The 27,976-nt window shown below is 39.0% G+C and overlaps 1 protein-coding gene and 1 long non-coding RNA gene across 2 annotated transcripts; one reads left to right on the top strand and one right to left on the bottom strand.

The window, feature by feature from the left end:
- Nucleotides 1–5,677: 5,677 nt before the first annotated feature.
- LOC143590900 (uncharacterized) lies at nt 5,678–7,980 on the bottom strand. The gene is made up of 4 exons (XR_013145573.1): nt 7,836–7,980; nt 6,149–6,317; nt 5,947–6,028; nt 5,678–5,869 (listed from the first exon to the last, which is right to left on the bottom strand). It is a non-coding gene; the product is annotated as an uncharacterized LOC143590900 (long non-coding RNA).
- A 15,443-nt stretch (nt 7,981–23,423) lies between these two features.
- On the top strand, nt 23,424–27,489 carry LOC143590905 (putative ubiquitin-conjugating enzyme E2 24). The gene is made up of 7 exons (XM_077071254.1): nt 23,424–24,836; nt 24,959–25,093; nt 25,201–25,533; nt 25,666–25,729; nt 25,936–26,075; nt 26,253–26,564; nt 27,355–27,489. The coding sequence occupies exons 1-7, from the start codon at nt 23,679–23,681 to the stop codon at nt 27,487–27,489; spliced, it is 2,277 nt and encodes a 758-aa protein (XP_076927369.1). The 5' UTR covers nt 23,424–23,678.
- The last annotated feature ends 487 nt before the right edge of the window (nt 27,490–27,976 follow it).

Here is a 27,976-nt window from a genome sequence, read left to right as displayed (position 1 = left end):
AAAACTGGGTATGGTGAGGCTTGAACCTGCAACCTCTCAAAGAAAAAACAAGGGACTTTCCACTAGACTAGTTCAGCCTTAATAGTATGGGTTCCAAGTATTAATTTTTATGGGATCCTTACAAAATTTAATATATCGTCTCTAAGTAATTTTTAAAAAACATTGGTGTCCCAGGACCCCGATGGGAACTATGTGGGCCCGCCCCTGATTCCACCTCCATGAATGGTGGTGGACAGTTTTGGAGGAAGGAAAAACACCATGCTTTAAGACGTGTACATATAATATCCATCGAAATCATTGTGTATAAACTAATTCAAAAACTATTCAGTTGGATCAATAAATAAACTATTACAATATATTTAATCTAGATTAGAATTAACTAATTATCTGATTAATGCATAAATAGTTAATTACAAAGTTAGTTACAAAAGTTAATAAATCAATATTTATGAATTCATCAAAGATATAAACAGTAATCAATTTTAATTCATGTCATTCTATTTTTTAGTTCACCAAACACTAAATATATGTTTAATCACATTAAGCATTAAGCATTTAGTTCAACAACTAGCCTTGACGAAATTTACTGTTTAATCACATTAAGCATATGTTAGATAATATTGCTTAATGCGTGACACTCAAAGTATCATCTATTAATAGTTCCAACATAAAGTATGCACAAATAAGTTCTATTTTCATTTTTCAATCCCTGCCGAAATTTGTATAATGATTTAACTATGTAATTGAAAAATAAGTAATAATAATAATAGCACTTACAATATTATTTCACGTAAGTGGGCATGACTAACACCTGTATAGGTGTCAGTCACGTAAAGTTATTGACTCATTAATCTTTGATGTCGTGTTTCGGTAATTCATGTATATTGTTTATTGTGCATAACTACATTGGTAATAATTATATTATATTTTGTACACGTTTATTAATTTAACTAATATTTTACCCTTTTCATAGGATCATGTTGCGTAGCTAGACTACAATGTTATATCAACGTTTTATATGCCGGATGTGTCCTTTTATAGTTTTGGTGTTCCGGTTTATGTACATAGATGAACCCGTTTCGTCTAAACATACAAGTATTAGTTAATTATCTAAATTAAGCAAGTTGGGCCTAACTATTGGGCCAATTCATATCTATTCGGCAGATTATGTATATTGGGCAAGCTATACTTATGTATGGGTTTTATTATTGGGCTGAGGCCACTTATATTATCTTAAACGTTATATGTGAAAAATATTTAATAATATTATCAGACTGAAGGCAAAAGTTAATGTACGCAAGTAGAACTATAAACGTCCACCAATTGCAAAATGCACATATTTTTACCAATTTACCGTCGAATGAGCCTGTCCAAAATTAATAAATATCAGCAACGAAAGAACACACAAGGATTTGAGTGGAGTATGCACTAAATATGAGCATTAATTTACTAGAAAATGATTAAAAAAAAAGAAGAAAGAAAACTAGGCCAACTTTTTTGATCTTTCTAATTGAAATATATGGAAAATGTGGCAAACAGACAAACTAACATGACAAGAAATTGCACTAAGAATGGTCTTTAGAAGAGATGGAACCCTTGAAGGAGCTTCCTAGACAATGTATAGGGATAAGTAATTTCACATGTAGCACTAAGTTGCATTTTAGAAAGATCTACTTTTTAATTTCTTCCAAATGCTCATTGCAGGCATGTTTGGCTAAGCTTATGGAGAGCTCCTTATGACTTATGGAGGGGTAAAAAGACAAAAATGCCCCTATAGGGGCATTTTTTATAGGGGCATTTTTGTCTTTTTACCCCTCCATAAGTCATAAGGAGCTCTTCATAAGCTTAGCCAAACATGCCCTACAGAACTTACTGGATTCGGTGGAATATTCATCCATAATACTGCCTTTGAGGTGAGGGATAGCTAGAAATAGAAAGACAAAAAAAGATATTAGGTCAATCAAGACCACTGTGTTGCGTGAATAAATTGGATGAGTAGGTGTAACATCAAGTCAAAAATGTATTTAGTAATTTTTATTATTTTTTTTAACAACCAACAAAATTTTCGTATCCATCAAAACGGAAAGCAAGAAGCTATCCAACCTGGCACATATAACCACCCATTGGTATATACATTTGTATAGAACAGTAAAGCCCCGATAAAAAAAGGATTAATTTGATATATATATATTCTTACAAATATTAGAAATATCATATATATATATATACCCAAACAAAACTTAATATATCATATTTATTCGACCCAATTACAAATTTTGTCCTTTAAAAAAAGCCAAATTACGGTTCGTGTCCTTTCCTTGCAGGCGGTGTCCTTTAAACTTTTTTTTTCTACACGTTATGTCCTTTACGCTAACTGGGTTAGAAAAACTCAGTTAAATGCCCTCACGTGAGACGCATGTGAGGGCATTTTTGTCTTTTTGCCTACCCTGCTTCTTCTTCTTCTTCTTCTTCTGTTTCTGTGCTGCCTCATCTCACTTCTCTCTCTATGTTCCTCAAACACCATCACCACCGCCACCATAGCTCCGCCACCAGCCACCGCTCCATCTCCGATTCCCTCATCCACAATCGTCCTCAATTCTGATTCGTTTGGAATTAGGGTTCTATCACAAAACACCTGTTTTTAGGGTTTTAATTTCTGATTCGTAATCGTTGGTGGTGGGTCCGATTCGTAACCGTTAGTGGTGGCGATGGCAGCTGTCTGTTATAGTTGTCTGTTATGGTTGCTGATTATTGATCGTCTATAATTGAGTTGAGCGGACGGTGATTGTGTGAGTGTTTTGCAAGCTGATTTACGGCCTGCTTAGGGTTTTGCAAGCTGATCCTTTCTCCGATGATGACGTGGCACTGATCAATCCATCTTGACCGTCACCTTCATCGTCATCATTGTTGACCATATTTTCCTCCTCTTGCGGCGGCGCGTGAGCTACTTCCTCCACAACACTCGGCGGCGCGTGAGAAGAATCTGGAGTTGGAGAAACTTTATTCTTCTTTCTATCCTTTTTATTCTTTTTGTTACTATTATTATTATTGTTGTTAATCAATCCATCCTCATAAGCATCAATGATTTCATGAATCAGCTGGCGGTTTGGTGAGCCATCCCACCGGACCCAGTAACTAGTGTAACATGAAAAGCAGTAGCAGTTGAACCTCGGAGGGTGGCTTCCGCCGGCTCCGGTGTCGCCGGATGACGATGAAGGTGTTGATGATGGGATTGTAGGTTTGAAGTGATGTTGATGTTTGGTGGCCGGAAATGGATGCCGGAGCTCCGACGAGTTTTCCGGCGGGATGTTTCTGCCCTTGTGATGAAGAAGAAGCAGGGTAGGCAAAAAGACAAAAATGCCCTCACATGCGTCTCACGTGAGGGCATTTAACTGAGTTTTTCTAACCCAGTTAGCGTAAAGGACATAACGTGTAGAAAAAAAAAGTTTAAAGTACACCGCCTGCAAGGAAACTTAGAAAAGGACACGAACCGGTTTTTGGCTTTTTTTAAAGGACAAAATTTGTAATTCTGTCTATTTATTCTTACAAAATAATTAAAATATTATGTATGCTCTTATCATATATATCATATTTATTCTATTGTATACTGTGTTTTTACCATTTTATATCACTTTAATTTTGATCAACTTTCTCAGCTTTGATGACAATAAAATCGTCTCTCGTCACTTTTTCAAAATTGCAAACCTTTCGAAGGTTAATCGCATCAAATGGTCTACATTGTAAACATTTTATGGCATCTAATCGAATAAGGGTAATATGATGATTTTTTTAAAAAAATTAATGAATTGGATATATATGATATATTAACAACTATGTAAAGGCATAAATGATATTTTTAGTTTGCACGAATATATATGATATCTCCAATATTTGTAAGGGTATACATGAAACTGTCCCTAAAAAAACCACAAAACCCAACACAAACACCTTACGCGTTAAATGCTCTCCACTTCTCCCACATAATGCACTCCCTTCTCGAACGATCACGAATCCATGGAAACCCTAAACCCTTTATACCTTCCACCAAGTGCTTCGGCTTTCCCTTGTAACACTACTAGAAAATACACCTTTAATGACGCGCAATGCACGTCATTAAAGGGGTAGATGACACGCATAGTCGTGTCAAGGAAGGCCATGTCATAAAAGAAAGATGACATGTATTTGTTTGTCATCTGTTTACGACACGCATTTATGACACATGTTTTTGACATGCATTTGTATGTCATGGTTTTAAGTATTTTAAAAAAAATATTTTTTTCATATAATTACTATTTTCACATTAAATGGCAGTTAATGTCTCATAATACAAATAATATACATATGTAGTAAAAAAATCCATTTTATACATTATTTTATAAAATACATATTACAAGCATTTCAAAGTTAACATTTCATTAATGCCGATACAAAATTTCACCGAGAAATGAAGTTTGCCACAAAAGTCGACTATTCATCACGATTTTCATCCATATCAGCATCTATGTACTCATCTTTCCTTCTCTAACCTGAGAAAAATTTGGTTTAGTGAAAACAATTATAATTAGAACTAAAGAAAAGCCTAACTACTTGATTTTAATTTTCAAGCCTCAATTCCACATCATAACATTCAGACTATTGTCAGAATTTTTCAAAATGTTTGGGTTGAAAGTTGAAACTTAACAAGTTTGACCTCTAAAGTCAAATACCACTATCTTCATATAAGTACAGTACAATAAGAGCTTTGTAGAATAAATGAGTCTATTTTGTGGACTTTTGAGGTCAAACCTACAAGATTGTTTCTAAGCTTACTTACACCTAAACCCTAAATTTATTCATTTCTAATTATGCAATCAATTTAAAGAGCTCTTCAATCTTTAAAGTGGAAAACTAGTTAAATGACCTAAAAGTCAAACTTGTTATCAATTGGTGAGATAAGAGTATTTCTAACCTGTAGAAGCAACCTTAACTTTAAACTTGACTGTAGCATCAAATAACTCTGCAACTTAGACAAAATCATCCTTAAAAAATCTCATGGATGTTGACGCAAGAGTTCCTGAACCATAAAAACAAAACAAAAAAATCTTTCAAATTAATAATGAAAGATCTAAATTTTGGATATTTAAAAATGTCAAAAGGTTTTTTCCAAATGCATGCAAGATTTAGAATATACAATTGCAAATGCCACCAGGCACCATGGCAGATATGACACAGGGAACAATATTTTTGACCCAATGACCGATACCCTGTATTCGGAAAAAAAATGTCTAAGCTGCCCTCCAAGAATGGAAATATATGTGCAACTATGTTCTGCAAACATACCATGTTTCTTAAATCTACCAAGACCAAATGTTTATCAGTTCCACCAGATACAATATCATACCCGATGTCCATCAAACTCAGCAAAATCAACAAACATGAAATATGTTCTATACTGTTTAAATCATTTTTCGTTATAAAACATTTTCTTTTAAACTTTTTTGTGTTCAATAATATAAGAGATAACTCGAAGTAAAGATTACCTGATTAAGCACTTGCCGTCTCACAAATTTATGATGCTCTGGTGATCGGTTAAACTGGTCTGATAGAGCATGAAGCTAGAGAAAGAAAAATCATTTAATAGAATCTGAAAAATGCCCCATATGCTGCCTGCAATCACAATAAACTTCACCAAATAAAGGCAATAAATTGTCAAGAAATAGATTATAAATTATTGTATAAGGTTGTGGTTACTATATCAAAAAGAGTTAATATTAAAAGATTAGACATTACTATATAAGGTTGTGGTTACCTGTTTATCCCAATCGCAATAGAATCCTGGGTGTGCGTTTTGTATAGTCATCAAGAGGACTTGAAGCACAAAAGCAACAAACTACTTGAAGAAACATAAAAACTTATAACGGACAAGAATATATAATATACATTCAATATATTATCAGAAATTCTAACCTTCATTGGACGGTATTCTGAAAAAGAAGCATGACCATGAGCCAATTCTAAGGCGGTAATTCCAAATGACCAAATTTCAGCTCTGTAAATGATGATTATGATGTTTTAATACTAAATTAGTCCTTAATGCAAAATATCAAACATGTAGATTTCAACGATAACATGTTTTTAATGAAAAGATCAGTCAGTTATCTACACTCACTTAAAATCATATCCACTTCCTGGCTGCTGCACCTCTAGTAGTCTGGTGTCATCTTGTATGTTGTATTATAAACAAAAGTCGCAAGCGACCACAAGCGCATGTGAATAATGACCTTAAAATCACGGTGTATCCATGTTGGCGATTCTTCAAATCCACGATAAAATGATTCCTGCATAAAAGAAAGGGCATATTAGAATATGCGATTCTTCAAATCCACAAAATATACATCTGATGGTTTCCGAGGCACATTGTGGTTTCCGACCCGGTACACATTGTGGCCCGGATATTAAAAGAAATGAGTCCGTCGCCTTTAACAAGTTTAAACGACTTAGCCCATGATGTTATTTTAAACGCGAACAAACGAACACAATTTTCTGCTTTTTGTAAAACACTCGAAAAAGGGTCAGATATTATTTTAGATGCTTTATCAAAAACCCATAGAGTCCATTTATGCAGATAAAACTGCCAGCTCAGACATGCAACGGGCCACAATGTGTAACCAACTCAGATAAGTTAAAAACCGACAAATATTTAAAAATATTTTTTCCTAAAGGAATAAGGGGAGTAATACTAAACGACAACTTTACTATACAAAACATGTAAAACTCAAAAATTTGTAAATATATCTTAGAGAAAAAAACAAAAGTGTAACTGTTTAGAAGACTAACTAATTTCGAATATTGAATCAGCATAGAAAACCACAAGTGCAACGTTTAGCACACAACTCAGCAGCCCGGTTCTGCTTCTGCAGGCATGCAAAGTCCCGAAAACCCACTGCAGTGCAGGTTGCAGGCCAGTAAGTCCATTGCAGTGCAGGTTGCATGCCAGTAAGTCCATTGCAGTGCAGTGCAGGCCAAAACAAATGAATATCAAACTGCTGTAGTCCGCTCTATTATAAGCCGAATCTATTGTTTAAGAACACACACCTACAAGCCACGTGACAAACTTTGTAAACGAATATAACTGTTCAAATGCAGGGTTATGTTAGTCATTCTAACAACAATCATCATCACAAAGATTTGATTTACCAAAACTTTGTGATAATTTACATTATATACATGGACATGATCAATAAAATATGAATAACATTATAACAAACAAACAATAGTATATGAATGATATAACTTTCTAACTATCAATTGGAATTTACCATAAAAAATAGAACATGTCTCATTGCTTTCTTTTTTACATCAGATCATAATTTATTAACATGCCATGCATTTGAAATAAAACTTAAGCTTTTAAATCTCTAACACATAAGTAATAAGCACGGTTCGGGCCAACTAGTTCCTTATACAGACATAATCAAGCATCGCTATAGATTATACCCACATTATTCCCTTGATATTATATCGGAAATCAACAATCAAGCTTAACAAATAGATTAGAAACATTAAACCTAACATGTCATCATATTAAACCTAACAATCAACAATCATGTCAACAGATTAAAAGCCTAACAATTATGTCAACAAATTAAACTTAACAATTTGTGCAAAATTGAAAACTAAAATTGAGATTAATCAGTTCCAATGAGTAATTATACCATAAACAGTGCGTAATCAGTTTCTGAGATCAACAATTAGCGATTAAACCTAAAAATCATGTCAACAGATTAAACCTAACAATTTATGTAAATTTGATGGCTAAAATTAATAGATTAATCAGTTCCAGTGAGTAATTATACCGTAAATCAACAATCCGATCCGTCGTAATCTGAAATCGATGATGAGAGGTGATGATGTGAACGATTGGGATGAGAGGGAACGATGAGTGTTTGAATCAGTGTGTAAATCGACGATGAACGAATGAATGATGATGAGATCTGACCGTTTTGGGATGAGAGGTGATGATGCTGATGAGTCTTCTGTAGAAATTGGTATGAACGATGATTGTTTGTTACCAGACTGTCAGCCCACACAATCAAAGTGTAGCCCATGTTTTTTTTTAACTTTTAGTGACATAAAAACGGTGACACGCAAAAATTGTCATCATTTCTTCGAATATTGATAAAAGATGACGCTATTTAATGACACACGGTTTTTTACATGTCAGTGTGTCATGATTCGCGCGTCATTAAAGATATATTTTCTACTAGTGTAATTAGTAATACTAGTCATATTTCGTAAAGTGGCCATGTTAGTAACATTTTATATTTAACACTTATAATAATTAATGTATTAAAAACCAAGCTCGGTTCCATCGTAGCAACCAGGTTATACTAATTAAAGAGCCCAATAATATAGCAAATTAGCAAGCAATCAAAAAAATTAAAAATTAAAAAGAAAAGTAGGTAGGAAATAAAGTGAACATGTTGGTTTAAGATTTATAGGATCACAAGGAAAGTGAAAACAAACAAAAGAGATATGGATAAATGAAAAGGTGTGAAACATGACTCATGAGGTCAACTAGAGAGGTATGTGGACGAGATTGTCTCAATGTCGTATGTAGTGTGTGGAATGCTTTGTCAGTTGTCTCTATCCATATTGCTAGTGTCTAACAGTAAAACAGCTTGCTGCAAGTATTTTAACTAGAACACTTTGTAAAAACACATTTACTTAGTTTATTGTTATCACGATATCCAAATTATAAACGTGTTATTGAGTTCGTAATTTATGACCCAATTTTTTTTATGTCCAAAGCCGTAGTTTTTTTTATTTCGTGGACGACCTTCTAATAGTCTAAAGAGTTTAGGATACTCTTGAGATTAGTATGTTGGTTATAAAAGTTGTGAACAAAGTAAGCAACTAAGATATATAACGGCATTAACAATTTAAAAAAATCCCAAACAATGTATATATATAATTTTAAGAAAAAAAATATGGAAAGTGAAAACATGTGGTGGTAATGGTAGAAAAAGAACAGGGAAAAAGTATATAATGTAAATAGCTCAAAGAGTATGTTTCCCGGTTTTGTAGAAGTGTGCATGTTGGAAATGCTTTAAAAAGCAATAACTAGTGAAGTGTTTCGACCTAAAACTTTATAAAACAAAATATAATAATAAACTTAAAAGAAAGCAAAGGAAGAAAGTTAAAAATATAATAATACTATTATCCATCATCCAACGTGCAGTCGGAAAGCAAAAGGGTGAAGTGAGAGTGAAGAAACACTAACCAGACCCCGGGCAGATTACTGGTAACCTGGGGGTTGGAGAGCTGTTTCCCACGAGGGGTTAGACCCTTGGAAGATGGTTCTTCTGATAACCTGCAAAACAGACACCGTGAGCTCGTCACTGAGAAGGGGGGGGGTTCCTCCTTGTGACCACCCTCCGGCGTGAGAATCAGACTAGATTGCTCTTTAAATATAAAAGTATATTAAGAGATTGCTAGAGCAGATATCAGGTATATATGATAAGATAAGATGTTCATACCATTGGGGTATTTATAGCCGAAGGTAGGTTTCCAAGGGGTTTAGCCGGCCCAACACGCTACCAACTGTAACCTATGCACGTGCCCTGCCTGTGAGTGGTGGATAGGTAGCGGCTGACACAGAGCAGGCGTGTCGTGCACTCTTCCTCTTCTGCCAACTACAGGCTAGGCACGTGGTATGGCAGGAGTTGGTGGGTAGGCGGCGGCTATTGGTCACAGTGCTGTGGCGTGCTGTCTGCCATGCTGCTGTCAGTGAGCTGTCGCATTCTTGGTCAGATCTTTTGTCTGTACCTCGTCAGGTATCACACAAAAGATCCTCCATCATACGGACTGGCTCATTTAGGCGGGAGTTTTCCCCCTCCCGCCTTTGCTCATTCCTTCAGGTGACACTGGGGAGAGTTAAGTGCCTTGTGCGTGTAGCCGTGCTGCGCGGGTGGCCTTCCCTAATGGCTTGTATCCGAGGCTGCGGGGACAGGCGGAGTCCACCATTGGGAGGCATTTCCTGCGGGACCAGCTTGCGTACTGCGCGTAAGGACGTTACGTCTCTGAGCATGGTTGGTCCTGCGGATCCAGTTGGTCTCTGCGCAGACGTCCCTGTTTAAGGTGAGTCTTGCGGGTCCAACTGGGCTCTGCTGGGACCTACCTCTTCAAGTCCCCCCAGTCCAATGTTCTTCTCATGAGTGTTTAATAAAATGAGGTGAACTTTTGGACTTGAGCAAAGGGTTTTGAAAAGGGTTTTGTAAGGTTTTCCATGGGGATTCTTTCCGCGGAAGTCCTTGTCACTTGCAGAAATGCCCGAGTTTCCTGCTTGGTCTTTGGGTATGATGCGGGTAGGTCTGTAACCTCCTCGCAAGTCAGGAGCATTGAGTCCCAGTTGTATGTATTTTCCATGAGGTTTTGGTAGTTTTGAACATAGTGATCAATTATGTTAAGACCACCAATTCCATCTTGGAGCTTCAAACAACGTAGTTCTCGACGTTCCCGCTATGCGGGGATGTTATTTCCGTTTCCGCAAGCATTGCCCAGAAGATCCTTCTTGGTTTCAATTCCCAGCGGAGCGCTAGGTATGTGAAGGGTTTTGCCTTAACACTGTACCTGTGCTCGTCTTACGGTTACTTTACTTCCAAGGTATTCCTGGCGTTAATTCCCTGCGGGTGCTAGGTATGTGAAGGGTTTTGCCTTTACACTGTACCCGCACCCGTCTTATAGTTACTTGTTGCCGAGGTACTTGGCTTCAATTCCCTGCGGGTGCTAGGTATGTGAAGGGTTTTGCCTTAACACTGTACCCGCATCCGTCTTACGGTTGTTCACCAAGGTTTTCTTGGCTTCAATTCCCTGCGGGTGTTAGGTATGTGAAGGGTTTTGCCTTAACACTGTACCCACAGCCGTCTTACGGTTATTTTTTGCCAAGGTTTATTTGGCTTCAATTCCCTGCGGGTGCTAGGTATGTGAAGGGTTTTGCCTTTACACTGTACCCGCGTCCGTCTTACGGTTACTTGCTTGCCAAGGGGTAAGGGGTATTTTCCCGCTTACTTTTTAATATTTTCGAATTTTGAATTTTGAAATTCGAAGAGTTGGTGAAAAGATAAGTCCAAACCTCTGAAACGTCGTGCGACGGTTTCTTCTGACTGTGTCAGGACGTGCAGGGAGTTATGGTGACGTGACAGAACATGGTCATTCCAGTTGCTTTTTCAGGCGCGTGGGCACGGGATTTCGGGCGCGTAGCCGCGAAATCTCTGGCATACGTCCTTGTGACAGATGTTGCCAGCTTGCTTTTGCCACGCGTCATAGTTTCATTGCACCTTTGATTTCTCTCTCTTCCGTATTAAATTCATCGCATTAATTGCGATTACTATATAAAGGGGGAGAGGGTTATTTGCAATTCACACTTTTCACTTTCATCTCTTCTTCTCAAGTAATTTCCGGCGAATTTTTCTGTTCAGTAAAGCATTACCCTGAAATCTCTTTTCATCTTTCTTCCACCATGTCTTCTCATGATGCTGATGACCAGAAGACTGCTGGCGAATGCCAGTGCTCTCTTCCTGTCGATCTGTACCAGTATATCGTCAGGAAGTTCATGCTCGAGTCTCTCGAGCCTGAGTTTCCTGAACCCCACCATACTGTGTACGATGCCCCTCGTGGCAAGATCGGGGTTTATGCTGCATTCTTTGTCTACGGAAACCTTAGGTTTCCGTTGACAAAGTTTGTGTACCGTGTCCTGGAGAGGCACGGTGTGCACCTGACAGAGGTGCACCCCATGGCCATTGCCAAGGTCCGGCACTTTGAGTGGGTGTGCCGGATACTGGGCCTTGAGCCCCTCGTTGACCGTCTGATGACCTTCTACACTTGGAGGTGCATCCAGGGGTGGTACACTCTTACAACCCGTATCAAGGGTTTAAAGATTTGTACCACCGAGCGGAGTCTTCGCTCATGGAGAAGAGAGTTCTTCTTCATATCCGCTCGCGCCATCCCCATCGCCATGAAGTTCAAGAATGGCCAGGCGCTTCCGAACCTTCCCGCCCTCAACTACGAGGAGGCGGAATGGTTCTCGAAGATATCCCGGGTCCAGTCCCCGGTTTTCCGTTTTCCGGAGTCGGCGATGGTGATGCTGGGGATGAGCCGGGTGTGGAAGGCGGCGAATGCGGATAAGGTTCCGATCGTCCTTGAATATGGTTCGAACTCTGTCCCTTATGGTACGTCTTGTTTCATTTTGCTGACTTCGATTTTTTCTAACTTTCTTGTTGATTTCAGAGGGGAACGATCTTCAGTCGCTCCTGAACCCGCGGGAGGAAGATGGTCCCGCGCGGATGGGTACTCGTGCTCTGGACGAGAACGAGTTGCCCATCTTAGAGCAGACCGCGGGTCGGTTCGTGGAGGTTTACCCGCCAGGCCAAGAGATCCTGAGCCACCGACGGCCAGGTAAGCCTATCTTCTACCCTGAACCTCTCAATGCTGTGCCTGCTGCTGGAGTTGACATTTCTTCTTCTGAGGAATCCGCAGAAGGTCCTCCACTGGTGCGGAAGAAAAAGGCTGCCGTCGGGAAAGGCAAGGAGAAGGTGGCCTCTACGGCCGACCCGGTAGTCCTATCTGACTCGGAGTCAGATAGTGCAGAGGTGGCGGGGAAGCCCGGTGGTGAGGAGACCACCGCTCCGGAGGATGTAGCTGTTACCTCCGGGGAGGCAGCGACGACGACGGTTACCGGTGTCAAGAGGCCGGCTCCATCGGGTTCGCCCCCGCTCGTCCGTACGTTCAAGCTCAAGAAACCCCGTAAGTACCCCCATAATTCTTGTCTAGATTTGTTGTTTCAAATAAATTTTTCTAACACTTTTGCTTGTGCAGGTGTGGATGTTGACGCATTCCAGGGTGGAGTTGGAGCAAGTATTCCCCCGCCAATGAGGGAAGGCTCGGTCAGCCTTCCCGAGGCGTCAACCCAGGCGTCTGCGCCTGCTTCCGTTGGTTCCAGCCTTCCTGAGGCTGTTCCAGCTGAGAAGGTGTCTCCGCCGGCCGTGAGTGCAATTTTTACAGCATCTTTCACGGAGCCGGCGGTTACTGTTGCTGAGGAGGCGACGCCAACAATGGCTACCACAGCGGCTGCCACTATACCTGCGCCACCGGCACCGACGGCCGGACCATCAGGTACGCGCCGGGCTTCCCGCCGATCTATGCCACCTTCCCATCTGCCTGACCTGTTGGATGGATTTCCTTTAGGTTCAGGTGATGGGTTTGGCGGCTATCGGCCTGTTATTGACCCTACAGGTACGTAGGGTTCTTTTTCCTTTGTATATTTTTGTCATCTTTTCCTAACTGCCTTTGTTTCTTTTGCAGTGTCGGATTCCAATGAAGTGTATGTTCCAAGATGGAACATACGCCGAGGAACAACCCTTCGCACCCCTGTGGAGTGCGTGGATTGGGCTCGCCACGCTGCTCCTCATGGTGCGTTGGGGGAAGCATGGCTAGCTACCAGGAGGGTAGGCTAACCAATGAGCTTCGGGTTCTCCAAGCCCGGATGCAGCCCCGCGTCGAGCTGCTTTGTCGTGAAAACGACAAGTTAAAAGCAGCTCGCGCCAAAGAAATATCTGAGACGCGGGCTCTGCGGGAGGAGAACCGGCAGTTGGCCGCTGCCCGCCGCCGAGAAGGAGAGAGCATTCAAGGCCCTCGAGGTTGAAGTCCAGGCGCGACTCGAGGCCCGCTCCAAGGCTGCCCAAGCTGTGAATGAACAGCTTCGGCTGGCTAAGGAGACTGCGCGAAACTCAACTGAGAGGGCTGCCAAGGCTGAAGCTGTTGCTGAGCCGCTTCGCGAAGAGAATGAGCAGCTTAAATGCAAATTAAAGGCTCTTCAGCATGCTCATGACGCCTTGGCAATGGAAGATGCCAAGAAGCTGCAGGAGATCCTTGACCAGAGGGGGGTGCTTGACCGCACTGAAAGGAAACTCAAAAGCGTCGAAGAGGCTGCCGCCAAGGAAGTTCAACTTGCCAACCTTGATAAAAGCGGAGCCGAACGTGCTTACAAAGAAAGTCAAGCTACCCTCCAATGGCTGCTTCGAGAAGCGTTGCCTCAGGTATCTTTATCTTTTTCTTTACGCTTTCCGCTCGTAATTAGAAAATGTTCTAACTTGTATTCTTTTGTAGGTTGTGCGTCGGGTCCTTTCAGAGACCTCTTATGACGATGCGATGAGCGCAGCCCTCAACGCTTCTCATGAGGATGGGGAGAAGACTGGCTTCCTGCTTGGTCTAGGGTTTGCTGAGAGAGGCTTTCCGCCCTCCAACTTCCCTTTATTCAATGTTAATACTGAAGCTGCTTATGACCAAGCTGTGAACCAGTACGCTGCCTTCCCGCATCCAGTGGTGGAGAAGGTGAATGAAGCTGCTGCTGCTGATGATGGGCTAAACATCCTTAAGGCTTTCCTTGGGCAGCCGCTCTCTGACGGTGCTGGTCCAAGCGGAGGTGGCCCTGAAGCCTGATCCTGAAGATCCCTTCCCACTGCTAGGATAGACTTAGCTTTGTATAGATTTCTTTTAGGCGGGTAGTTACCCGGCCACTGTTGTAATATATCATTGAAATATACGATTGTTATTCCTTTCATTGGATTCTTTGCTTTATAAACTTATGACTTGCATACTTAGTTTAAAATAGCAATTTTCCAAGCGTTTAGAATAAGAACCTTTGAACGTGGTTGATAGTGGGTTAAAGTTTCGCTTCCTCCTTCGTGATTGTGCGGGTAGAACCGTCACTTGCACTTGGTAGGATGGCTAAACTTAAACTTTTATCTAACCTGCGTGTAGGTTTTTCTTACTTTTTGAGGGTAAGTTAACCTTTGAACGTGGTTGATAATAGGTGTGAAGTTTTGCTTCCTCTTTCGTGATTGCGCGGGTAGAACCGTCACTTGCACTTAGTAGGATGGCAAAACTTTACCCATACCTGACCTGCGTGTAGGTTTTTCTTACCTTTTTAAGAATTTTGTTTTGAATCGTTCGACGCGCGGTTGTCGATAGGTTAGTGTTCATTTTCCTTTCATGATTCATGCGGATAGACCGGCACTTTCATTTAATGGAATAATTGAACTCTTCTCCTTCAACTGACCTGCGTGAAGGTTTGCCACGTTATTGGGTTCGTGCGGGTAAGACCGCCTTCCCACGCAACGACTTCACGTAATGTGAATGCCGTCACCAGTGTTGGATAGTTTTAACCGTTCGACGCGCGGTTGTTGATAGGTTAGTGTTCATTTTCCTTTCATGATTCATGCGGATAGACCGGCACTTTCATTTAATGGAATAATTGAACTCTTCTCCTTCAACTGACCTGCGTGAAGGTTTGCCTGTTGAGGATAAGTTAACCTTTGAACGTGGCTGATAATAGGTGTGAAGTTTTGCTTCCTCTTTCGTGATTGTGCGGGTAGACCCGTCACTTGCACTTAGTAGGATGGCATAACTTTACCCATATCTGACCTGCGTATAGGTTTACCTTTTCCTCTTAAGAATTTTGAACCGTCCCACGCGCGGTTGTTGATAGGTTGGTGCAGTTCCCTCGAATGATTCATGCGGATAGACCAGCACTTTCATATGGTAACTTTTTTCCCCTTCAACTGACCTGCGTGAAGGTTTATCATGCTTTTTGGGTTCGTGCGGGTAGGACCGCCTTCCCATGCAATGACGTTTTTTGTAATTATGCGGTGAAAACCGGCATATTAGTGTGTACAAAAGTATAAATGTAAATCATCAGCTTCGACGTTTGAAAGAGAATCATTTCCATTAGAAGTGGCTCTTGGCCTTTTCTGTACAAATTGGAATTGATTACATGCAAAATGTGTAATTGAACTCCCTTCCATGTTGGGACAGGAGTGCCATCGAGCCGACACGCACCTGTTTCGGGATCTCGTTCTTTACGCAGCATGTAGTCTCCATATTGAAGCTGATTTTTTATTCGTGTTTACCCCAGCCATGGTTCCACACGCACCTGCCTGCCTGCTTAGCTTTTATTTCGCCACGAGGTGTGCGAGCGTCCCATCTCTGACGAATGTTTCGACCATGTCTTTTACGTCTATGCATTCTTCAGTGTTGTGGCCTTTTGTTCTGTGATAGTCACAGTACTTGCTCCGATCAGCATCGTGACGATGTCGGATTACTGGAGGCTTTGGCCATGGGAGCTCTTCAGTAGCAAATATGTCAGTGACGCTTTTGGTAAGTGGCGTCCATCTGGAGTTCTGGTGCAGCTTTACATTATCCCTTTCACCCAATCGGTGCTGTAAGCCGGATGAGGTGTCAAAGTTTACCCTTGACTGCCAAATGCCTTGCTTCCGTTTTTTGTTCAATCGGGCGGTGAGGACGTTGTCCTCTCTCGTCCTCTGGGTGTAAAGGTTTGTGCTCTGCGGAAGGTCTCTACCCAGTTGCTTCTCCGTTTCCGCATAGCGTTTGGCTGCTGTCATGATGCCATCCCATGTGGATGGCATTCCATCTTTACCCGTTAGGGTGCGGATAAGCTCTGGGTCCTGCGCGCCCTGGATGAAGGCTGCGCGAACAAGATCCTCGCTGATATTGCCCAAACTTAACTTCTTTGAGTTGAAGCGAGTGATGAAGTTTGGCAGAGATTCATCTTCTTCCCGTATGCATTTGAGGATTGTCCATTGCTCCTCGGTATACTTTCGCTGCTGGCTGAAGTGTTGGCTAAACTTCTGCTGGAAGTCTGCCCAGTCGTAAATGTGGTTAACCGGTAAACGATCAAACCAAACCCTAGCAGCCCCCACCAGCGTCATTTGAAACATGTAACACCACGTGGGTTCCGTCCAGTTGCTGACGGTTGCCCCTGCTATAAACCTGTTCAAATGGTCGTCTGGGTCGGACATACCATCATAAGTGCCTATGTTGGGCATTTGTTTGGCACTTTTTGGGGCAATTGCTTCCGCAATGTCCCTTGCAAATTTGGACGTTCCCGCATTTGCAACGTTCGGTCTGAACGTTTTGGAGAAGTCTCGTGAACTTCCACCTGTGCTTTTTGGTTTGAAGGCTTGTCCAAAATGCCTTCTCGGTTGGGAGTCCGTTTCCTTACGCTTCCCTTTTGCCCTATGGCGAGGGTTCGCGTCGGAGTCGGATTCCTCCGAGTCATTGTCCAAGTATTCTTCGAATTCGTCGGCCTGTTGGACGGAACGCAAGCGTTCGTCCAACTCAGCTTGGAATTCCTTTTGTCGTGCCTCCGCCCATGCCTTAACTTCATCGAGAGTTTGGCGGGGGAGTCTTATTCGTTTTTCAAACTGGGTATCGGTGAATCCCAGTGGGCGATTATTTACTGCACTTGCCCCAGCTTGGGTAACTGGGGTAGTGTTCGTAAAATTTACTTCACTTGCCCCGGCTTGGGTAACCGGGGTAGTGTTTGTAAAAACTGTGTTGCCGGTATTCCCTCCAGTAGCTGGGGTTGTGGTTACCGGAGTTTCTTTAACCATCTTTCTAGAAGTTTGAAAAAACTGGAGAAAAATGAAGTTCTAGCTTTATGCACGGATGGCGCCAATGAAGAAACACTAACCAGACCCCGGGCAGATTACTGGTAACCTGGGGGTTGGAGAGCTGTTTCCCACGAGGGGTTAGACCCTTGGAAGATGGTTCTTCTGATAACCTGCAAAACAGACACCGTGAGCTCGTCACTGAGAAGGGGGGGGGGTTCCTCCTTGTGACCACCCTCCGGCGTGAGAATCAGACTAGATTGCTCTTTAAATATAAAAGTATATTAAGAGATTGCTAGAGCAGATATCAGGTATATATGATAAGATAAGATGTTCATACCATTGGGGTATTTATAGCCGAAGGTAGGTTTCCAAGGGGTTTAGCCGGCCCAACACGCTACCAACTGTAACCTATGCACGTGCCCTGCCTGTGAGTGGTGGATAGGTAGCGGCTGACACAGAGCAGGCGTGTCGTGCACTCTTCCTCTTCTGCCAACTACAGGCTAGGCACGTGGTATGGCAGGAGTTGGTGGGTAGGCGGCGGCTATTGGTCACAGTGCTGTGGCGTGCTGTCTGCCATGCTGCTGTCAGTGAGCTGTCGCATTCTTGGTCAGATCTTTTATCTGTACCTCGTCAGGTATCACACAAAAGATCCTCCATCATACGGACTGGCTCATTTAGGCGGGAGTTTTCCCCCTCCCGCCTTTGCTCATTCCTTCAGGTGACACTGGGGAGAGTTAAGTGCCTTGTGCGTGTAGCCGTGCTGCGCGGGTGGCCTTCCCTAATGGCTTGTATCCGAGGCTGCGGGGACAGGCGGAGTCCTTCACCATTGGGAGGCATTTCCTGCGGGACCAGCTTGCGTACTGCGCGTAAGGACGTTACGTCTCTGAGCATGGTTGGTCCTGCGGATCCAGTTGGTCTCTGCGCAGACGTCCCTGTTTAAGGTGAGTCTTGCGGGTCCAACTGGGCTCTGCTGGGACCTACCTCTTCAGAGAGTATATTCGAATAATCGTCTTGTTATATTATATGTCATTGCACCCCTCCACTCTTGCCAACAACCATTTTGAGTTCCACTTAATTGATAACAATTGTTTGGTTTATATGCTGAATCTGAATTATGAAATGATAGAGGGGATTTGGGGAGGAACCTAATTTGCTGGCCTCTCTGAATTCCCTACACAACACTTAGGGGGTGTTTGGTAGTGGGAATTGAGGGGTGAGAAATGGAATTGGAAAGAATTCTCTTGTTTGTTTATGAAAGAAAGAGGTGAGAAATGGAAATAAACCATTTCCATTTCTCTGATTTTGTTTCTCTAAAAAAAGCGGAGAATTGGATTTCTCGACGTTCATTTCTCCCATTTTCCTCCTTTTCCTTTCAAACTCTTTCTTCTGCAAATGAAAGGCTCTCTCGACGTTCATCTCTTCCGATGACGGTCGTTGTCGGCTTCCATTTTTGAATCCTAGGCAACAGAGATGACGGAGGTAAGATGGTGATGTTTCATTGGACTTCCAAATCTGCTTTCTCCATCGATGATGGCCGTTGCCGGGTTTCGTTTTGGAGCTCTAATCAACGGCGGTGGTGGTCTCGGGTAAGCAGTTAGTTCTTAGTTTTGCCTTTTTTTCTTTGATTTGTTTGTTGATATTTAAAAGACATTTCTAGGGTTTATGGACTCGCTGATGATTTTGTTTGCAAGGTCGCGGACCTGGTTTCGGTGGACATTCACCTTCAAATCTGTTATTGTGGATATGGATCACGTAATGGTAACCAACTCTGTTGAATCAAACTGATAAAATGGTTAGTGTTTGTAGCTTTATATTGGTTTTCGTTTTTACTTTGGGATTTGATCGAACAGGTGACGGGGCAAGTTCTAATTTGGCGAATGTGTGTATTTGTTGGAGTTTCTCTTATTACGTACTGAAATGATGAGATTAATCTCATTATAGTGCTGATTTTTGCATGTTTATGGATTCAATGGTGGTCGGATCCGTTTGCTTTGGGTACTTTAAGGGGCGTTTATGTGGTTGCTTCCGCGGTATGGCTATTTTTGGCCTTTTTAAGTGTTTCTACACTTTGTTTCCACCTATGCACGCGATTACTTGATGGTCCGTTTCTTGAAAACGTTTTCGGTTTGTTGTGATGATGAACCTGGCCTCATCTGAGCTTCATCATAGTGGTAGACAATGGCCTTCGAAACATAGATTTGGGTTAATTTGATTAGATAAATTGGTTTGTGGATGTGATGATGATTCAATCTTTGGCGTGTCGACTTTTATTGTACTCATGATATGGTTCTGAGCCTTTTTTTATTACACCTTTCGACATTAATTTTGCGGCTATGATGATACTTTGTGAGCGACTTGGCTTTGTTGTATATGGTTTATTAATTGTTGTGCAAGTTGTGTACAAACAAATGATATGTTGTTTGTTAAGTCCATTGTTTATATATTATTTTTAAGTTTGGTTGTCACTCACTCACGATTGTACCATCTCTTCACATTGGTGCTTAAACAGTTATATGGAGTGCACTGTTGTTTGTACTTATTTCGTTGTATTCTTTGGCTTACACGTTCATTTACATGTACAACCGACGAGAATTTGACTGTCATGATGACCTGAGTATGGAATTATTTGATAAACGGTTATGATGATCATGTTTCCGTCGTCTGAAACTCCATAGCTTTCGTATGTATCAGTTAGTTTTGACTCTTGAAAGTTTGATGAACATCAGTTTTATCGTTGATGTGACTGTGATGATGATGTGCCTGTATCTGTGTATCTGTTTGATAGTCATTCATTTAACATTGGGATCAATATCCTATCCATGACCAGGCATGTCTTGGTTTCAGGATAATGTTTGTACGTGATTAAATTCGGGCATGTATTAGTTCCTAAATATTGTAGCATCTAATTTCAGTACTTATGTAACCTCTGATTAGAGCTAATGTTTTCCTTATCAGTTTGATTTTTTTATATTGCAGATTTGCGAAGCTTTTCTGATGACTGTCAGGCCGTGCATGTCTTAATTTCAGGATAGTTTTGGTTCATGCTACGATTCGAGTATGCATTTGTTCCTAAATATCGCGTCGTCTAATTTCAGTACTTATATACCTCTAATTTGAAGATACTTTAATCACATTTATTGGATCATACCTTTTAGGCAGATTAACTTTATTTGTTGCTGATCATAAGCATTTTTTTAAATTAAAGGCTGTTATTTGGTGTTTTTTAAACTAAAAATAGGTTAAATAACAGCCCAAATTGATTAAAGATAGTCAAAATTGTTGCAGTAGACTTTTGATGATCAAAGTTGGTCACTGCAGGTTTACTTTTGTTATTTAAACTACTAGAGTTAAATTGAAATAGATTACATTTGTAATGGTTTACTTTTGTAATTTAAACTACTAGAGTTAAATTGAAATAGAGTACGTTTGTAATTCAAATGAGGTTTAGACTGCTAGACGTTATTTGAAATTAGGTTAGATCCACAGAAACTTACAAATATAAATTGCATATTGTTAAGGGCATATTTGGTATTTCTCTTAAAAAGTTGAGTTGAAGTAAAATGTCAACTTTGAGATTGAATTGGTCAAATGATAGTGTGGTAGCCTAAAAATAGTCACTGATGTGTTATATAAGTTTAACATTGACATAAACGTTACACCAAATATAGGGATCTAAATGGGTTTGAGACTTTGAGTTAGCTTTGATTCAAATGAAACCTATCTCACAAAAGACTTTTTTGCACAGGTTGGCATGAAAGTGAAAAAATAATGAGATAGCCAATGACATCCAAGTAGTACAGGAGAGGAAATCCTTTGGTCGATAGGGACTCTTTTAGCATGCAAAAAAAGCATTAGCATGGGTTATAAACTCTTCTGGTGTTTACTTGAAATTCATTGTGTAAAGATGTGGATCTAGGACGTTCTTTTCTTGCGTTGACAATAGAAGAGAAAATTGAGATGGTCGAGTTGTATACCGATGGTTCAATGGGATAGTTGTGTATGGTTGAAGTATGTTTTGTATGTGAATTGGTTTTAACTATGGTTGATGTTTTTTGCTTAAAAACTATGTTTTGTATGTGAATTGGTTTGATCAATGCATATTTTGGTTGGAATTTATGCATCTTTTTATATGTTTTTTATTTTTTAATAAATATTTGTTATGAAAAAAATACTTGTGCTAATGATAAAGTTGATATAATTCTGTGTTTATTTTCTATGTACCAAACAAGATAAATGATTCTCAGCTATATTTCTCTACTGAAATCTCTGTACTACTAAACAGAACAATCAATTCTCATTCTCCAGACCAATTCCCTTTCTCTGCAATTCCATTTCTCTATTCCATTTCTCTACAATTCCATTAGTACTATATTAATTAAAACTTACATAAAATATATAATACTCTTATATGTTTTTATATTAATATTTTTATAATGTTAATAGTATTATCATCACCTAGTACATGGTTAAGGAAGCGCATGTATTTCAAAGAGACAAGTAGCAAGAGTTTCTTAACTTTAATCCATTTTATGTGGTTTATGCATTTAATTTTAAAAAACTGACTAATTAACAGAGAGATTTTACAACACCCAGATGTGGGTTTACAAATTTTAAACAAGATTTTTAGCTACTATTAAAAATAATATTATAAAAACATATTTTATGATATTAATATTCTTTTTATAAATATTTTTAAAATATCTTAATAAGATTTTAAAAAATCAGTAAAAATGAGTACGTAATTGTTTAATCTTAGATGTGAGAATATTTAATTGGAGGAGTAAAAGTAGAGAGTGTACTGTGTACTAGTACTCGGCTCAAATGTGTATGACTTAAGAACGTGTCACATTTTCATTTGATGAGAGACTATGCTAATCGGTCTACGTGTCAAGATCTGATCCGTTCATTTTTAATGTTTACAAAAAAATAAAGATCAACAACATTTATTTTTTAATTTTTTTTTGTTCATCAAATTGTCTATATTAATTATTTACCTGTGTTTCTGAAACATTTCATTAGCTTTAACTTAAAAGATTGTATCGTATTGAAAACACATTCCGTAAGATCGCAATTTTTTTCATAGAATCTTAAATCTTTTGATCGATGACGATATTCTCCATGATGACATATTTTTTTAACATAAAACACGTGATATTACTGGTTAATCAAGTTTTGACACATGTTTTTAACTATAGTACGTTAAGAAAACCTCACACTTTAAAAACTTAGTTCAATTCACAAGGTTTTATATAACTCTAGAATGCTAATTAATGATTTTTATTTGAACTTATCCCTATGTACTTAATAAGAACTCTAAATAAATTATAAATATGCGTTACACATTTTAGAGACAAGAAGAGACTAATTTTTTGATTAAGTTCTTTATGTTCTTTTAGTATTCAAACAAACATACATGAACACCTTGTTAAACCTTAGACAAACGAATTAAGAACACCAAACACGATATTGCATAAAACTTTTATGCGACTATTTTCATTAATAAGAAACAATAACAAAATAGTTTCTACTCCCTTTCTACTCTTCTCTACTCTCAACAAAAGAAAACTAATGATGGGTTTATATAGCACCCGCAATTCTAATCATACTCAAACTAGGAAACACAATTAAACTAGACTTCTAATTTATTTAATAATAAATAAAATATAACTATGACACCAAGTTATTCAACTTGGTCCCTGAACTTTGGATCTCTACCAAACCGCCCCATGAGATCTTCCGTACCACCCTTGTACTTTTCGTATTAACCATTCGGGTCCTTCAAGTTGGTATTGCTCCAAGTTTTGCACACCTTATATTCACAATGAACCAAACACAAAATATGACTGTTTTCCTTTGTTCAATGCTAGAGTTAAAACGAACGAACGGACATAATAAAAATTAAGACATGCTTGTGATCATTAGGTTTGGCTAACCATTAGTTCATTTTCGGCAGGTGGAAAGCTACTAGATCAGTGACACTTTAATCCAAAAGCCAGCCACGTCTTCGTTTTTAAGCTTTTCTAGTGTAGATTGTTCAAGTGTCTAGTTACATATATTTTTAGCACGAAAATCCGTTGGGCAGATCTTCTTTGGCAATACCAGAATTTCCTTAATTCTGGTCGAAAATTTATCCGTTATCGGGCAAATCTTCTTTGGCATTTTAGGAGTCTTGAATTCGTCGAGACTTCTTTCCTCTCTTTTAGAGATTTTATCAAAAAAAATTATACTATGGATGTGTTCTTTAACGACTTTGATAGCTACAGTGAGAGTAGTAGCTTATATGATCATGAAAATGATGATGATGAGCTTATGTATGGTGGACAAGCTAGTTCTATTTTGTCAAATCTCGAACAAACAATAGGGAAAATCGACGATTTCTTCACGTTTGAGAGAGAATATGTGTACGGGGACATAGTGTGTTCATCAATCGATCCATCCGGTCAAATGGGAAAAGTGATTAATGTAGAAAAAGTTGTTGATTTGGAAAGTGCTCATGGAAACAAATTGAAAGATATTACTTCCAAAAAACTTAAAAGAGTTTGTTCCATTTCCATTGGTGATTATGTAGTAATGGGCCATTGGTTAGGTAAAGCCGAAAGAATTGTGGATCGCGTTAGTGTCATATTTGATGATGGCATGACGGGTGAATTTACCGCGTTGGATGACGCAATGCTTGTTCCACTATCGTCAGATTCGTTTCATGATTCGCAGTTCCCTTATTTCCGTGAGCAACGAGTTAAAATCAAAGTCAAAAGTTGTTTCAATTGGTTCTGTGGGAATGAGGAGTATAAACACAATGAAGGTACTGTTTGTGCTGTCAACGTGGGATTCGTGTATGTAAAGTGGCTCAGTTGTGGTTCCGAAAGAACAACGGTTCCTGACACGTTTCAAAGATCCGAACACTTAACCGTTTTAACATGTTTCACTCATTCAAATTGGAATATTGGTGATTGGTGTGCAGTACCAGGTTTTCAAGAAATCTTTGTTGTTTCGAAAACAAAGATTAAAGTTAGTGTCTTATGGCAGGATGGAAGTGAATCGCATAGTTTGGATTTGGGTTGCGTTAGTCCGGTTAATATTATTGATCAACATGATTTCTGGCCTCATCAGTTTGTTGCTGAAAAGGGAACATCTGATGATCAAGAAAACAAGAAATGGGGTGTTGTGAAGACTGTCGATGCAAGTGAAAAAACTGTGAAAGTGAAGTGGGAAAAAGACGGTGTTGAGGAAACTGCGAGTGCTTATGAATTGATTGAGCACACCAAGTTTTTGTATTGCTATGGTGATGTCGTGTTTGGGTTAGAGAAATCGTGTCATATTGGGGTCGTTATCGGGTTCAAAGATGGTAGAGTTGAAGTGAAATGGGCTGGTGGTTTTACATCCAAGGTACATATGCATTTTTTTTTATCTTTTATAAGTATTTTATATCTCTAGCGGATGAAAGACGCAAAAAAATTCATTTTTCTTGTAGGTTTTTAATGATGTATATTAGTTTAATCTGGTTTCAGGTTGCTCCTAATGAAATTATCCGAATGGACAAATCTGAAGGCGTAGTGGATACTCCGATGCTTTATCATGATAATGTTGACACGAACCAGGAGAAGTCGGAGCATGATGCTCATCTAACTGATCCAAAGCCCAAGGTGAAACAAACCTCCCTTAATGTTATATTTAGTATTTAACATAATATGAATAGCTTACTCTTGAAACATGATTTTTCAAGAATCTAACATATACTTCACATAATCAGGATGTGCTGGACCATGTCTATGGCAACAAGAAGGAATGTCTCAATGTTCCACAAATTGCCATCAGCTTTCTATCGGACGTTGCTTCACGTCTTTTTGGGTCTAGCGTGTACACATCATTGTCGCGTTTTTCTAAAGAAGACAACCAGGAACAAACTATGGTATCTGGAGAAACTAACATGGTGTCAAATATTAAAGAAAATGATGAGGATAAAGATTTTATAGTTTCATCAACCAGTAAGAATCTAGAAAAGGTTGAGAATTTCAAAATGGTTAGTGATTGCTCGATGCATCATTTTGTTGATCGCGCTGGAAAGGATTCCATTGGTAATCAGGTTAGATAACTTCTTTGCTATCCTTACTTCATTGCAAAAAAAAAAAACACACACACACACATCAAGTTTAAAGTAACTTGTTGTACAAATTCATTTAATTTCATTTTCTTTTATGTTCTTGTTATCTTTTAGGTGAAAAGAAGCTGGTTAAAGAAAGTTCGACAGGAATGGAACATTTTAATGAAGGATCTTCCAGGTGAGAACCAAATACATAAACAAAAACTCAAAAACCTTGAAAAAATGCGTGTGAATATCGTTAAAAATATTTGAAAATCAAGTATTAATCTATAATGATTATGCGAGTGAGATTGCGCCTGGCAACAAAAATGAAAGTTATGATTGTTCCAGTTATATTACTAATACGAATCAAAGTATCATTAACACTTGTTGTTGGATTAACAGAAACGATATATGTTCGCGTGTTTGAGGAAAGAATGGATCTGCTTCGGGTAGCCATTGTAGGAGCACCAGGAACTCCATATCACGATGTGCTATTCTTTTTCGACATTTTCCTTCCTCCAGAATATCCTCACGAACCCCCGGTAATTAAGTTCCTTTAAATCTAAATATATGTTTACTTGAATTCCATCAAAATTATTATCATTAATTACTTTTTATATGCAAACGTCCTAAAAATCAAAATTTAAATTGGTTTGGTTATTCATGTGCTTATTTGTTATCCTAGTTGTAGTTTTTTACAAAGTTTTAATCTTTCATAGATGGTGCACTACATATCTGGTGGGCTGCGCATAAACCCGAACCTATACGAGTCTGGAAGGGTTTGCCTGAGCCTTCTAAATACATGGACAGGCACAGGAAGCGAAACATGGGATCCTAAGGGGTCCAGCATTCTACAAGTCGTGTTGTCTCTACAAGCTTTGGTTTTGAACAAGAACCCATATTTTAACGAAGCGGGATATGATCAACAAGTCGGTAGTGTTGAAGGTGAAAAGAATTGTTGCAGCTACAACGAAAATGTGTTTCTCATGAACTGCAAAACTATTCTTTTCGCGTTACGCAACCCGCCTCAGGTATATATATACAATCGTGTGAATGTTATATGGTACCTGTTGTGCATATGTTCTAAAACTATTATTTCTACCGAAGAATAAAACTAAATAAATAAATAGAAACTACAAAATTCCCTCTTATCGAAACTAATGATGGGGGAAAAAAAACAAAAGCTACAAGAATTATGAAGGCAAAACCTTTCGTAAAAGGAAAATAAACAAAATATATAAAAGCTTTCCCCGTGGGGTAAGAACTTTCACGACCAAAACAAAAATAAATAGAGAAAATAAAAGAATACTATAAAAATTCAAAAATTGAGCACTAAAAGACATCTGTAGTTAAACCTGGACCAAAACAAAGAGATAAAAGAAAAAGAAATAGATAGTTATAAAAATCGCAACGATAGATCGTAATCCACGTGAAAGAGACATGCCACAATCTACTGTGGATAATCCGAAAGCGGTGACGGTTTGGTAATGCTAGTAAACTATATTTGTGTGTTATAAAGCGGTGACGGTTTGGTAATGCTCTGATACCATGTAAAATAATGAAAACCCCGTTAGGTGTAATGTATTATTGACCAACTATATATAGACGTACAATTAGATAAATACAAAGAAACATACTCAAATACAATATCCTAATTATGGTAACACTATTATATTAAAACTCTAATAATATATTCTTCTATAATATTCTCTAACAATAACTTCAATCAAATAAGAATAGTTTCTTTCATTGGTAGACTATTCCAGTAAAGTAAGGTGAAATCGAATCCGGGTCTCATATTGATTTCTTAGTTCTTATCAGCTATTTCATTTTTCCGTGTCATGCACAATAACTCTAGATCAAAATTATGAAGTCTTCAAAATAGATAATAGGGCGATTCCACCTCCATCAATGGTGGTGGACAGTTTTGGTGGAAGGAAAAACACCATGCTTTAAGACGTGTACATAAAATATCCATCGAAATCATTGTGTATAAACTAATTCAAAAACTATTCAGTTGGATCAATAAATAAACTATTACAATATATTTAATCTAGATTAGAATTAACTAATTATCTGATTAATGCATAAATAGTTAATTACAAAGTTAGTTACAAAAGTTAATAAATCAATATTTATGAAGTCATCAAAGATATAAACAGTAATCAATTTTAATTCATGTCATTCTATTTTTTAGTTCACCAAACACTAAATATATGTTTAATCACATTAAGCATTAAGCATTTAGTTCAACAACTAGCCTTGACGAAATTTACTGTTTAATCACATTAAGCATATGTTAGATAATATTGCTTAATGCGTGACACTCAAAGTATCATCTATTAATAGTTCCAACTTCCAACATAAAGTATGCACAAATAAGTTCTATTTTCATTTTTCAATCCCTGCCGAAATTTGGCTATTGTGTAATATGATTTGGTTA

Source organism: Bidens hawaiensis, unplaced genomic scaffold (genome assembly GCF_021521415.1).
Source record: "Bidens hawaiensis isolate Kalapana, Puna unplaced genomic scaffold, B.hawaiensis_p1.1 tig00039045_1, whole genome shotgun sequence".
NCBI classification, from domain to species: domain Eukaryota; kingdom Viridiplantae; phylum Streptophyta; class Magnoliopsida; order Asterales; family Asteraceae; genus Bidens; species Bidens hawaiensis.
This window is presented reverse-complemented; position numbering and strand designations above follow the sequence as displayed.

Excerpts from the sequence above, each read along its gene's own strand:
- LOC143590905 (XM_077071254.1), top strand. The coding sequence starts at position 23,679 with ATGGATGTGTTCTTTAACGACTTTGATAGCTACAGTGAGAGTAGTAGC. Across the intron at positions 24,837-24,958 it reads CTGGTGGTTTTACATCCAAG|GTTGCTCCTAATGAAATTAT; the intron begins GTACATATGCAT and ends ATCTGGTTTCAG. Across the intron at positions 26,076-26,252 it reads AATATCCTCACGAACCCCCG|ATGGTGCACTACATATCTGG; the intron begins GTAATTAAGTTC and ends AATCTTTCATAG.